Source organism: Solea senegalensis, unplaced genomic scaffold, assembly GCF_019176455.1.
Source record: "Solea senegalensis isolate Sse05_10M unplaced genomic scaffold, IFAPA_SoseM_1 scf7180000013901, whole genome shotgun sequence".
NCBI classification, from domain to species: domain Eukaryota; kingdom Metazoa; phylum Chordata; class Actinopteri; order Pleuronectiformes; family Soleidae; genus Solea; species Solea senegalensis.
This window is the reverse complement of record NW_025320914.1, coordinates 53148-67500: the sequence shown is the minus strand read 5'-3', so window position 1 is coordinate 67500 and position 14353 is coordinate 53148. Positions and strand designations below refer to the sequence as shown.

At 40.7% G+C, this 14353-nt stretch overlaps 3 protein-coding genes across 3 annotated transcripts; 2 read left to right on the top strand and 1 right to left on the bottom strand.

The window, feature by feature from the left end:
- Positions 1-473: 473 nt before the first annotated feature.
- LOC122760664 (cytohesin 1 interacting protein) lies at positions 474-3194 on the top strand. The gene is made up of 8 exons (XM_044015808.1): positions 474-814; positions 1096-1145; positions 1290-1344; positions 1457-1559; positions 1777-1870; positions 1963-2029; positions 2139-2205; positions 2425-3194. The coding sequence occupies exons 1-8, from the start codon at positions 647-649 to the stop codon at positions 2895-2897; spliced, it is 1077 nt and encodes a 358-aa protein (XP_043871743.1). The 5' UTR covers positions 474-646; the 3' UTR covers positions 2898-3194.
- Positions 3195-4356: 1162 nt separating this feature from the next.
- Positions 4357-5557, top strand: LOC122760666 (ermin-like). The gene is made up of 2 exons (XM_044015810.1): positions 4357-5033; positions 5127-5557. Exons 1-2 carry the CDS (start codon positions 4556-4558, stop codon positions 5555-5557), a joined length of 909 nt encoding a protein of 302 aa, XP_043871745.1. The 5' UTR covers positions 4357-4555.
- Positions 5094-13498, bottom strand: LOC122760665 (polypeptide N-acetylgalactosaminyltransferase 5). Its single transcript, XM_044015809.1, has 10 exons — positions 11978-13498; positions 11729-11895; positions 11070-11189; positions 10134-10269; positions 9872-9991; positions 9642-9759; positions 9240-9569; positions 7951-8031; positions 7417-7569; positions 5094-6861 (listed from the first exon to the last, which is right to left on the bottom strand). The coding sequence occupies exons 1-10, from the start codon at positions 12997-12999 to the stop codon at positions 6727-6729; spliced, it is 2382 nt and encodes a 793-aa protein (XP_043871744.1). The 5' UTR covers positions 13000-13498; the 3' UTR covers positions 5094-6726.
- Positions 13499-14353: the final 855 nt, after the last annotated feature.

The window sequence follows — 14353 nt, the reverse complement described above, 5'->3', positions numbered from 1 at the left end:
TCACTGCTCGTCTGTGTGTATTCTTTTCTTTTCTTTTTCTTTTTTTGATCCCGCTATGTCTGATGCCTTCAGTCCATTGACCCATGCTGTCTGTGTGGGGAGTGTGAGTGACAATGGCCCTGAGCTAAATCAGCCTTTTGTCTGTCTTCATAAGACGAGTCTGCAGAAATGAAGCTCAGCCCATTTCAAAGTGAGAGTGAGACAGGCTGGAAGCAGGTGCCAGTGGGGGCATGAGGTGGCAGTTTCTCATGCATTGCTGATTTCTGACAGACCATAAATCAAATTGCAAAGTCTGCAAAAAAAAAAGAAAAAAGTAAAGGGACTGTTTGAAGGGGAATTATACAAAAAAGAAAGAAACATTCTTCAGCACTCTCCTTTACTTTCTTTTTCAAAACAACAGACCAGCCTTTCTCAAGAAAGAGAGAAAAAGAGTTAAGGGAGGTGAAGAGAAAAGTGTATATGAGTGAAGCTGTGATCTTGCACATGCAGGTCCACCACAATCATCACATGGTGTGGATTTCCGCTCTGACACTTTTTCGGTTTATGCTGCACAGTTGAGCAGGGCCACACCTCGCAGTCACTAAAGAGCCACTGCTGCTGCTGCTGTTGCAGCAGGACATAATGGTGCTTTGAGGACTACTCTACCATGCAGTCCACCATGAATTTCAATGGACTTCAACGTCAGGGCAGCCAAGAGAATTACATTCTGGATAATGTTCAGAGGAAGAAAAGTTCTCTGTGGTCCCGGCGTTCACTGAGGGGGAGCAAAGATCGACACTTTCAGAACACAAACTCTCTGCCCAGAGTTTGCAAGGTGAGATATTGAAAATATGCACTTTACATAGACTGTGAACACTGACACAAGCGTGGAGCAATATTTTTCTTCTTCGTTATTACTTTGAAATGAGAATCACTGCAATGATTTGGCACAAACTGTGTAGAAATGAATACAGCAGCTCCCGGGCAAATACCCGAAAGCTTTTTAACTATGTTAATCTTTCAGGTTATGTAACACTATAGGATCAACGAGTTTCCTTAACATTTCAGAACAAGTCCATTGTTTTAAAGAAGAACTTTGCATTTCTCCTTTTGCAGCCCAAACAAACCCCCTGCACCTCACTGATTGATTACTCTGACCCGCAAAGGTAAAACCTGATGTGAAACTTCTTTTACAGTTTCCTCCGAGCTCTTACCACATGCAAAACTTTATTACAGCTTTAAATGAATCACTCGTATTTGTCAGAATAAAAAAACACATCATATTCATTTGTTCTTTTTTTTTTGCACAGGATCACAGTTGAACTGGAGAAACAAGACAATGAAACATTTGGTTTTGAAATTCAGGTATTAAATATTTAAGTGAAGGAACATTTTTTTAAAGTTCACATTGATGCCTTTTTTTTTTTGGTAAATAATTTCTTTGGGCATTTTCAAGACAAATGTGTCTTTGTTGCAGACGTACGGACTGCAGATGAAGAACACCGCTGCAGTGGAAATGTGCACGTTTGTGAGCAAAGTGCACAGGGACAGCACTGCAGAGAATGCTGGCCTGACCACAGGTGAAGCAGCCACATCCTCCCCACACCCTATTGACAATATACACACGAAACCCATCACATTTTCTGGTTTAGATAGTGTGACAGATGTACAGCTGGTCAGATATATGCTGTAAACTCCCACACACACATGCACATACACGCTGACGCTTAAGCACAATAGATAGCAATCGAGTTCTCATAACTGATGACTTCCCTTTTTTGCCTTCATTTACTGTAGGAGATGTTATTATTACAATAAACGGGGTCAGCATCGAAGGGTCATCACACCACGACATACTTGGTCTGATAAAGGAATCAACCAACAGCCTAAAGTGAGTGGCAGTGATTCTAAAGCCAACATTTACAGCTAATCGTGGTGTTTCTGGTGGAAGGATGATACATTATTTTTTTGTTTTTGTTCCAGGATGGAGACTGTGTGTGGGAATATAGTGAAGCGGATAGAACTGGAGAAGAAGATGAAACTGCTGAAGGTACACCCGTCTCTGCAACACTGACTCTCTCAGTTGCTCTGTGATAGTCTGAGTATTTGTAGATTCTGAATGCGTCTCTTCCTTTCTCCTTCTTATTTTGCCCATACAGCACTCACTACATGAGAAACTGGTTGAGCTGCAAGAGCTGACATCACAGGAAAAGCGCCTGATGCCTGGTGAGTGTTGGCTCAGCTGTCAGACCACAGCACTTCCTTTCACGTCACCGATTACCCGTCTCTAAAGCCACACCATTAACGATGTGAATTGAAGTGTAAACTCCAGATAATGTAGATGAAAGGAGTTCCCCAGAGAAAAGAAGCTGCTGACGAACTTCCTGTCTCAAACTTCTTGACAACTGGAGCTTTTGCTAACTGGGGACTTAATTATGTTTTCAGGTAACTCGAGCAACAGCAGCTTCCGCCTCTCCATGGACTCCTCGTTGAGTTCCCCCACAGGCCGCTGCAGCCGGCGTTTCTCCAGTGACAGCAGCTACAGGAGCGCGGTGACAGATGACAGTGACCAGGCCAGCGTGTTTGGGGACATGTGCTCTCCCAGCCCCTGCAGTGCAGCCAGCACCACAGACGACAGCTGCTTCTTCTCCAGAGATTTCCCTTCACAGGACAGCGGAGGCAGGTTTTCACTGAGCTCGAGCCTCCCTCACCAGTCCCTCAGCCGCTCCAGCAGCTCCAGCTTCGCCGGCAGCAGCAACTCCCTCTCTCCCTCATGGGAGGAAACAAGGATCTCCTCCTTGTTTGGTACTCTGCCCAGAAAAAGCAGGAGAAGCAATGTACGCAAACACATCCTCAAGTTAATTCCTGGACTCCATCGCTCAGTTGAGGAGGAGGAGACGGAGGCAAACACTCAGTGACCCGTTGATCTCGTGCTTCTTGACTCTACTTGATACTGAAGTGATTGATAATGAAGTGTTTGCACACACTCAAAAGGCTGGGTTTAGTGTTTGCTTTAACAGAGACACGGAAAAGACCGATATTGTGAAGATGGTCTCAGACTGTACAGGAAGGAGTCACTGTTTGGCACAAAAGCATTATGAAAATGTCAAATAGTTTGTCTTTAAATGTGTAAATTAATGTATTCCTCACATTGTCATGGCTGAAATGTAATTTTGTACTGTATTTGACTGAATAAATGTCTTTACTCACCCTCATACCACTGTAACTGTCTGAAATGCAGTAACTGCATTCATGAGAATGGCTTATTCACCACATAGATGTCTGCTCAAGCAAAACAGGATGTGGGTATGTCAGTACTACTCACCTGTTTTCATTTCAAAAATAATTTATACACCAGTCACTTTCGGTATTCAGAAGCCCTGAAACTGTTTCTTGTACAGTCAGTGTATGTTCACACATTTGCAATAGATTATGAATAAAAAATAAAATGTATGCACATGCTTGTGTGAGTTTTATAAACCTACTTGTATTTTCTGCTCAGATACTAAAGAGCAATACAGCATGCTCTATTTGAAGTTGCAACTTCAATAGGGGGAAAGAAATTACTTATAACAGGTTGAGTGTGGATTTAAAGTGTGGAATGATGCAATGTGTGTGTATGTAATAAAGAGTTTTAACACAAACGAGCACGGGTTTTGTTTTGGGTGAGTGCAATCGTTATTTACATATACATTTCCTGTAATAGGTCTGTTTCCTGCTGTTGCGGAGAGCGAGAGACACAGACACTTAATGGACATGCAACTTATTGATATTCACATCCTTGTCACTCTTGTTACAATTTACATCACATATTGATCCACTTGTCTCATTATTATAAAGGAACGAAATAAACTGACTAAATTTTATGTTTTGGGGGGAAAAAAAACCCCACAGAAAAATCACGTTTTGCATAAAAATAAAAAGTGCTGCACATCTATCAATGAATCCATGTCAGAATTTTCAAGAGAAATTAGTGTTTGGTGGAAAAGTTCATAAGTTATTGTCATTTGAAACTTGACAATGGGTGTTTGCAAAGAAATACCTAATCTTAATCTGACATTTTTTATTCCTTAAACCTCAAAATTTTAAAGCAGCACAATAGTGAATGTTCTTTCCACCGCTGTGTGCAGAGAGCACCGATGTTTTAAGAACATTATATCAGCATCTCAGGCGCTTTACTAATGATCTTTACTTACATAAAGCTCTTGCATATAGGAGAATGTTGATCCAGACTACAGAATGCACGTTGTCAACCGACAGAGATTAGAGCTGGAGTACAATGCAGTATATGCAGATGCCAGAGCAACAAAGAACCTTTGTAATGGGTCCACAACAAAACCACTGTTCTTCAGTGATTACAGCGCACATACTGATTGACATGGTGGTCGCACACGAGAGCTGGACCTTGCACCGATTTACAATGCAGAATAGTGTTTTGATAACACTGGATCTGACGATGTGAGGTCTGAGGATGTTTAACTTTTCAATTTAAGAACTTCTCTGCAAAGAGCAGCATCGCAGCACATCAGTGCAGTTTGACTACATCCAACATCACAGCAGGGAAGAACAGCAAGAGATGGAGACAAGCCCAGTGCTTCCAAAGGACCAGAGGCTCACATCAGAAGAAGAGAATGCACTGGTGTCGCAGGTACTGGAGATCATTGGCGGCATCACTCGTGAGGCCTTACAGACCATGGATGAGCCTGCGGAGAGAGCCGTGTGTTTGATGGAGGAGGGAGACGACTCTGTGTTCTACAGCGATGAGGATCAGACTAATCAGGAATGCGAGTTGGCCAACACACGGCGTGGGTTTGATGCCAACGAGGGCAAATATCTTATTAAAAGTGAAGGAGTGGAAAAACCAATCCCACAGAAGAAGGGCGATCAAGAGGGAGAAGTCTTAAATGACAACTTGAATTTAGCGATGGAGACAGAAACAGCTTTGCAGTCCATTCTGACTGATGAAGAAGAGGAATGCAAAGAGCTCCAGACACAAAAAACGGAACTTAAGAATAAGTCAGACTCCACAGAGCAGAATGCATCATCAGAAACAGGTAAGTGGAACTTAAATTGTTTAGCAAGAAAATAAATAAATGTGGAAGTTCTTTGAGGAATACATTAGATTTTTCTCTTTATTCTCTTTACAGTAACTCAACACAAGGAACAAAAAAAGGAACAACTGGTGCAAGAGGCTCACATATCAAACCTTGAACCCACTGATGTAACTAATGAGGGGTGTCATGAAAGGGTGGACGGAAAGAAACAAGTCCCCAAAGAGATGTCAGGTGTTGAACTCCAGATATCAGGCGATGGACAAATAATATTAGAGCAGGAGCCAGAGCGGGAGGACAACTTCCATTTTCCTGTGGGGTTTCATCAGGCGACGTCCAGCACAGGCTACGCTACGCTGCCTCTGCTGAAGAAATCCAGGGACAGCGGCGGCAGTCACCAGGAATCCTTCGACCACATCTCCTCCTCCTCCTCCTCCAAGTACAGCACCCTGTCCTACCGCAAAATCCGCAGAGGAAACACTCGCAAGAAGATAGAGGAGTTCGAGCACATGATCATGAATTTATAAGACGGTTTCTCGGGTGGACATGAACCACAACATGTTTTCTTTCAGGCAGTTTGGGCAATAACTCTCCTGTTCACACAAACCTCACACATGGTTTCTTAATGAACTGTGTTCTGTTTACATGTGTTGTTTAGTCTGTAATTGTAGAGGAATGCCAAACAAATCATCTCATGCTAACAAGGTAAATTATGTTGTAGTCTAAAAATGTTGTTACATTAGGGAAATTAATTTGAACGGCAGATTAAGTGAATGAAATGCTCTGAGATTATAATCCCACTAGCTGTAATGAAGGTGTGTTTGGTGTTAGATCTTATTGCATCTGAACCTTTGGAGTGAACCTAACTAAGAGTGCACACTTGTCCACACATGTCCTGATGTGTAGTGGATTAAAAAAAAAAACCATGATAAAATAAACAAATCTTATCGTCATCTGTTTTACATTCGGGGGGAAAATGCATTTCCAACAGTTTATGGTTAAAGCGTCTGATAAAAGATCACAAAATCATGAAATCACAGCAAAAGTTCATTTGGCAGAATGAACCAACACTTCCCCCTAGTGACAAAGAAAGTTCACAACCAAATCTACACGGAAATAACACAGCAATAAAAACCACAGAACAGAATGATCCATTTCACCCAAGTGCCTCACCAAATATAAAGTATATGACATCTAATAAGTAGATGCGGCGCATTTATACAAACAAATAAATTCAATTTTCCATGCGTATTTACCTCTGAAGTAGAAACACTTTGCGATCGCTGAGGCACTGTGTACGTCTTTGGTTTCAAAAAAGATTCAGAATAACACTTGAACCTCAAACCTGTAGCCCAGTTAAAATAACAATAATAAGAAAGAAAAAATAGGCCCTTTTACCAAAATACCAGTGCAAAGTACCTTAAAAAATGTCCTTAACCAGGGAACAATTTTTTCTTTTCTTTTTTTCTTCTTTTCTCTGTGTTATAAATCAAGATCAGTCCCCGCTGAATGAATCCAAAAAAGTAAATTAGAAACATTGCACGTCTCCCACACACTCCACATAATATGAAAGTTCCTCCGTACAGTCCTGTGTTTTGAGGTTGGACCACAGATGATTCCAAAAGTGTGAGGCCACTGAAGCGCTCTATAGTGCAAATTTGACACGTAAAAAAACAAATCAGCGTCACCCTCATCCCTAAAAATTGTAGTGTGTGAACTGCCACTTCTGGAGGCTGTTGCGAGAATCACAAGTGTTGAGGTAAACAGTGTCCCCCTTAGGTCCCGCCTCCAGGCACAAGTGATTCAGAAACTCTGTTATGATGTGCTCCGCCTTCACAAAGATAAAAACAGGAGATAGAATTAATGTATAAAGCAGAGGTGTCAAAGTGGCGGTCTGTGGCTGAGGTGATAGACATGCATATGTACGTATGTGTATATATATGTATGTATATATACATACATATATATATATACATATATATATACATATATACACATATATATAGACATATATATATATATATATATATATATATATATATACATACATACATACATACTATATATATATATATATATATATATATATATATATATATATATATATATATATATATATATATATATATATATATATATATACACATACATATAAGGGTTAGGGTAAGGCTACCCTTACCCTAACTGAGGTTGGGAAGCACAATTTTTCAAAAATACTACCCCTGTACTAGTAATACAAAGCTAAATGCAAATCAGTGAAGTATTCCTTTAAGTTTAAACTGATGGCAACTTTTACTTTCTGCAGGATATGGAGCAGGCAAATTCTGTCTTTTGATTACACAACACATAGACAAAGCAAAACAGCACAGACTCAACATCAACCTACCAGAGCTGTGGTGATGGATTTGTGGGACCAACGCTGTGCCGGCTCGGTGTTATCGCACGGCTGTAAAGCAAAGCCATTGTTCTTGCCTTGTGGTGCAACACACACGTCCTGCTGGCGAATAAGCTTCATCCAGGTGTAATTAAAGTGCTGACTCTAAAAACCAGAAAAAGAGGCAGGGAGGGCCAAAGGTTGTAATTATGCTGTGTGGAAACAAGAGAGATGTTGAAATAATGGCTCAGTGGGGCTGTGCTGAGTCCAAGAAGACCACAGTTAGAAAAGGCTTGGTCTGCTCTTGAACTCCACCCTTGTTTATCGTGGCTTGGGTCCTGTCTTGGACTCTGCATAAGTAGATTCCTGGATATTTTTATGGTATCGCCTCCATAATTACCATGCTCATGAGGCTAAAACTGCACTCAATGTGCCTGTACATTCCTCAGCGACACAGAGAAATCAAACAAATTGTGGCACTTCCACTGAGAATGAGATTGCCGATTTGCTGTTACATAACGTGTGAAGTAAAATAAAAGCACTTACCTTCTTACTGAGATCACACATCTCGAAGGACAGAGAGCTGTTCTGCAGTGTTAGGCATTTTCTTAAGCCACGATTGAAGACCTATACAGAAACACATCATGGTTAAAAAACATTTGTTTACATGTTGCTGCTTTTTTTTTACTTTAATGCATTCTAACTGAATGTTGTCAAAGAAGTGCAATTACAGCCTATATATATATATATATATATATATATATATACATATATACATACACATATAATATCAGCGATTGCAATGATAACAAAACAAAAATCTTCATTCTCCAATGTCTAACGTGTGGTGCAACTATTACCACAAGGTGGAAACAGTAACATGTATTCAGTTAATTACTTCTCATTAGTTCTCATGTGATGGAATGTGTTGTTATTGCTGTGAGACAGAATTATGTTTGATGTAGAAACGCAAATTAAAGTCTGTCTGAAAGTCTGAGTGGAGCACTGATTTCCTGCCTCATAAAGACTTTGGAGAAGTGCGTTTGAAGAGAGCACATATTGGAACACTTACTTCACTGTGAAGTACCTTGTTTATTTTTTTCCACATACGCTCTTTTCTAATAAACTGTCTTGTGGAGACACTAGAATTTCTGAACAACTTCCGAGATTTGATAAGAAAATCTTGGCATTGGGGAAGGCTTGTCTCCCTCTCAGAGTTTCAGAGACACTGATCCATGCATCACATCTCGGCTGGATTATTGTAATTCTCTGTATGTGAGCTTTGACCAGTCATCTCATCGCTTGCCTTTTGACTGGAAAAAAGAGAGAGCACATCACACCTGGGTTGCACCTGCTCCACTGGCTTCCTATTTGATTTTTAAATTTTATTGTTGTTTTTTAAAGTTCTTAATGGTTTGGCACCACCTTACCTCTCCTTCACCTTCACACCCCAGCCCGAGCTCTGAGGTCTAATGACTTTGCTTTTTAGCCCAAAAGCCCAGCTAAAAAGCCAGGGCCTTTTCTGTAGCTTTCCCCAAACAATTCAACGATTTACCCATTGAAATTAAATCTGCCCCATCTATTAAACATTTTTAATCACTTTTAAGACAAACATCTTCTCCTTGGCCTTCACTTCAAGATGAGACTTTTTTGATTGATTTTTACCATTTATTATTTGACTAGTTTTACTTTTATGTTAACCCTGGTTGTTTTTAAATAAATAAATAAATAAATAAATAAATAAAGTTGACTTGGCTAATAATAAATTCATGGCAAGCATTTAGTTTTTTAACTGCTAATTTGAGATGCACAGAAAGTGTAGGGAAATCACATACCATGCCCTCGGCTTTGACTATAGGAGCTTTCATATCTGGATACACGTTGTCCAGGTACCACTTGAAACTTTTGCACTTCAGCTTCTTCCTCAGGTCGATCTGGTCGGTGAGGTTGCCGATGTCGATGACCTGCCTATTCAGCAGGTGTTGGAAGCCATGTCCATAGAAGAGGTCCTTGTACTCGTCCAGCCAGACCTCGGCCACTCTCGCCAAGTTGCGCTCCACGGTCTTCTGCCTGTCTTTGGGGAACTTGTACGGGTTCTGCCCTCGGAAAATGTGTCCCACTCGAGAGCAGGGGAGGATTTCAATTTCCCCTCCACACATCCAGATCTGTCCAAGGCAACATGTTAGACAAAGAAAGAAAAGTTCCCAAACAACCAATTATCTAAATGAGCAATATACCTTAAATGAAATCTCCATGTTCTCCCCGCCCCATACATCCAGGCCTGGGTCATAAGAACCAAGCTCATAGAAGTAGTTTTTGTCAATGGAGAAAAGGCCTCCAGCCATAACTGGACACCTGTAAGATGGAATAAATTAATTAAAAAAAAAACAAAAACAAAAACAGGAAACACAAATATCAATGAAATATGAACAGAAAAGCAAAAACAATGAGCAAAAAAACTTTGTACCTGATGGGATCTGCGATGGTCAAGTTGTGCTTCTTGATGTAGTCCGCTGGAACAGTGCTCCAGCCAAACACCAAAGGCCACTTGAAAATACCTCTTTGGAAGTTGTCAACCAGCATATAACTGAAGACAAAGAGGAAGAGCACAATCTCCAATGTCAAAGTGAACTTTTTTTTTTGGTTTTCTCTTCTATATGACATTCAGCATTGAACTTAATCACAGCAGATGTAGTATGCCCTTAGACATGATCTCATGATTCAGTCACCTCATGTCCTTATCGTTGATGACTTCAATAACCGGACACGGCACCGTCTTGCGATCTAGATAGACTCTCTCCAAAAGTGGCTCCAACCAGCCCACGTTACACTCAACGTGGGAGTCTAGGAAGGTAAGGACCTCACCTACATGAGAGGACATCAAATAGTCACATCTGCAGTTTATCTGTGTGATATTTAATATCCTGTCAAAGAAAGACAGGTGGTATATGGTGATGCACATACACAGTGTGTACTATGAATAAGATGTATAATAGTACACTATAAATACACTAGGGAATAGGTGAAAGTCTACAAGAGGTTTCTACAAAGACATATGATACTAAATAAAATACATAATTTATGCAAGATATTGAGTTGATTTTAAATCTAGTTCAGCAACCTTCTGTTCTAAATCTAAAATATTGATTCCAGAAACCAAGATGACTATAGAGAATAGAGAATAGAGAATGCAGGATTTCAACCTTTATATTGATTATATTGATGGTACATGAATGACACCTCAGTCAAAGCCTAAGCAGGTCTGCTTCCCCTTCATTGGCACTACGTAACTTCTGGTTTTCGGGTCCGTGCCACAAAACTAAAACATTCTATTTTAAGGCATATACTTGGACACTGACCTGTATGTCTCGTTATGTCATGTTAATTAACATTATACAATAGTCTGTTCAGCAATAAAGCTGTTGACACTGCACAACTCACTTACACTGATGTAATTGTGGAAAGTGTAGCATTTACAGTTTACCATGTCTGATTTATGTGAATTGTGTAGCTGTCCATTGTGTTGTCGTCTGTTGTGTAGCGTTCAATGTCGTTTGTTTGTTGTCAGCGCACTGGTACTATATCACACTACATATCCAATCAGGAGCCAAAACTCCTCTCTGTTTACCTGTTAATTAATGTACCCTTAGGACAGCTGTACTTACCTTTGGCAACAGCAGCTCCAGCAAGTCTGGCTCTGATCAGACCCTCTCGCTCCTTCAAACGTACGATCCGCACTTTGGGAAACTGGGACATGTACGCGTCCAGTGGCGCTTTTAGGTAGTCTGCCAGAGTACAAGTAAGCTGTGAAACTACTACAGACAAGTTCTAACATGCAGACAAAAGTACATAAAGATTAAGAAGGAAAAGGGAAGCCTATAGCACTTCACATTATTTATAATTATTCAAGACACTGAGAATAACTAAACTAAACTGTCCAATTGCTGTTAACTGTAAATTCATAAACAATAACTGTATTTTAACAACAATCCCCTTTGTGGCAATTTGTTGCCTGGTGTTATGAGTAAAAGAAGACTGAAAAACTACTAGTTAGCTATAAAAAAGAGTTCTCTAAAGAGCCTCTAATGAGTTAATCAATTAACTTTTGAAAAGCTTGTGAGTGCTTTTGTAAAAACACGGTGAAAATCCCCTGTACTTCATATTTTAAAATCACTCTCATGTGTCATCTTTAATATTTTAGTTTATCTAGTAATTTAAGTAACAAAGTATGTTCTACAGACTAGCCAAGAAGTTTAGAGTTCCTGTAGAAGCTAAATCCAGGTCATATGTTCTACGTGTGAAGAACACAGAGACACTCTTTTACCTCTGGTGCTGAAATCATCCACCAGAATGATCTCTTTGAGCAGGTGTGGTGGAGATCTGTTGAGGACACTGTGCACAGAGCGGAGAAGCGTGGACCACACTTCGTCTACGAAGCAGAAAATCACACTGGTGGAGGGCAAGTTGTCGTGAACCAGATTCCGTGCGCACCTGGAAAGAAGAGCAAAAAAGGCTGATGCAGCTTTGCGACCCAAGCTTTTGGAGAAAAACAAATGTTCCAGAGAAAACTCACATTTCAGGCCTGGTGTCTGGGAGGGCACGGTCCACTGGGATCTGGTCACTCAGGTAGACATTAAAATGCCCTTCATCCCATCTCCTCCTCACCTCTGAGTTTTCTTTACTGGCAACGAATGCTGCCTGACCAAACTGACCCACAGCCTTGGCATTTCTGGGAGCGACAGTCACATCGAGAGAAAGCACTCTGTGGACACCTGCTGGTTTTCTGACAGCAGTGGAGTTATCCTTGGAGGCCTCTCCTACTTTGAGCTTCATTACAGGTTTAGTGAACTCCTTTGTTATGTTAAGGTGAGTCTTAATAATTGCCATCTCCTTTTTCTGCTCTTGATTCATAGTCAACCCATTTTCTTTGACATCCACGTTGGAAGACTTGGACATTACTTTAAGAGGCTCTTCCTCCTTGTTCTGAAGCCGGTTCTCGTTTGTTCCACTCTTGTCACGATCGTCCTTGACTTTTTCATTTGTCATCGAATCCCCTTTGTCCACATTGTTTGGTAGAGGAGCGCGGTTCACTTTCTGAACATTTGGCTGTGGAGTTTTATCACCCACTTTTTCAGGAAATGTCTCTTTATGAGGAACATCTACTTTACTTTTCTCTAACTTGTCTACATTCAGGTCCAGGTCGACAGCTTTCTTCTCTGCAGGACCACGGTGCTTCGATGCAACATTTTGCAGAGCAACTTCTTCTTGATGTTTGGAGTCAGAGCCACGACCTTTGGCAAGACGATTCCCCAGTCTGTACACCGGGTCTAAGTCGATGTCAGGGTCCACATCCACCCTCTGCACTGGGCTTATAAACCTCCTCTTCATCAACTGTGTCACTCTGACCTGATGTTTATAAACCTCCCTCTCTTTTATAACTCTTTCCTTCAGCAGCTGACTGTTGGAGTCGTTTATTGATATGCGGAGTGCAGCCATGTCAAACAGCAGCCAGATGACAGAGGCGACGAACACGAAGGCGAGAACCCTCCCACTCCCTCTCAAGTATCTCCTCACCTTCATCATTGTTTTAGGCATTAGGGAAAGTGTACTGTGGAATGAATTAAGTGTCAGGTCGTAATAGTGCGGAGGACACTTTTGTTCTTAAGGCAAAGTTTCCTCGGGATTAGAGAGGTTAGCTGCCTGCGTGGCATGCTAGACACGGAGAGGGAGAGCGGCGGCAGCAGGAGTCAGTGTTGTCACTCACAAGTATAGCAGGGTCGGACACCCATAGTCCAACACTCACTCACACACACACACTCTCACACACACACACAGTGTAAAGTTATTTCTCTGTACCGTGTCGCTCCAATCACGTCCAACAGCCCGGGGACATCGCGTGTGTCTCACTAACTTCTGCCCGGAGGAAAAATAAACTTGGTCAAAGTCGCTGAAGTTCTTCCGCTAAAGTTCCACGGTGGCAGAAATCTGACTGACACGGTTTTGTATGAAGACTCGGCGAAAGGCTAACGCTTTGTCACTAAACTGTGATTGGACAGATTGACAGGAAAAAAAGTGCACGGAGTCAGCGACTCAAGTCAAGTGAGCCGGAAGTAGCGCCGGAAGCGAGGTGTCCTCCCTTCAAAATAGAACCATCAAAGTGAAGATTATGTAACAAGTCAAATTTTTTTTTTTTTACTTAACGGCTTGGTGGAGTGACAAACCTCCAGCAAATGCATTGAATTCATATTATTTCGGTTGAAAAAGGCGAATAAAGGGGCCAACATTTAATAAAAAAAGCAAAATATTAACTACAAGATTGCTCCATGTCAATATCTGACCTATCAATATTATGAAATGTTTAAAACAAATTCTGAATCTTAAGACTTGTCCACATCATTATAAAATTGTAATATTGAACTTCTTGGACCATAACATACTTCCCCAGAAAATGTAACCAAAAGCATTGTCAATGAGAGACATAAGTCATTATTGTTGTTACCATTAGTATTATTGAAAATATAAGAATACATTAAAATTTGATTTGTGGTTAATTGGTGACCAGCGGCACATTGCAGTGATACTCCAATTCAAATAAACAGGTTGAGCAGATTATAGGTATAGGAAGTAAAAACGTTGCATAACTTGCTTTACCACTGAGCCTCTCTGACAATGTGTGCTTTCATGTGATGTGATGTGTCATAACAAATCAACACAGGTGAGCTTTTATTTATTTAGGCTCCGTGAGAACACAAACCTGACAGACCGGTAGGATTTTATTTACTATCTCCAATTAAGGAAGTCCATTGAATGAAATATCCATCCCTGTAAATCATTTACTCATGATCTAAATTGGTCTATCATTATTAATATTACTAATTTCTGTGCCCTAACCGCTAACAACAGACATGTTTTATTCTGCTGTTTTGTTTATCTTTGTTATTGTAAGCAA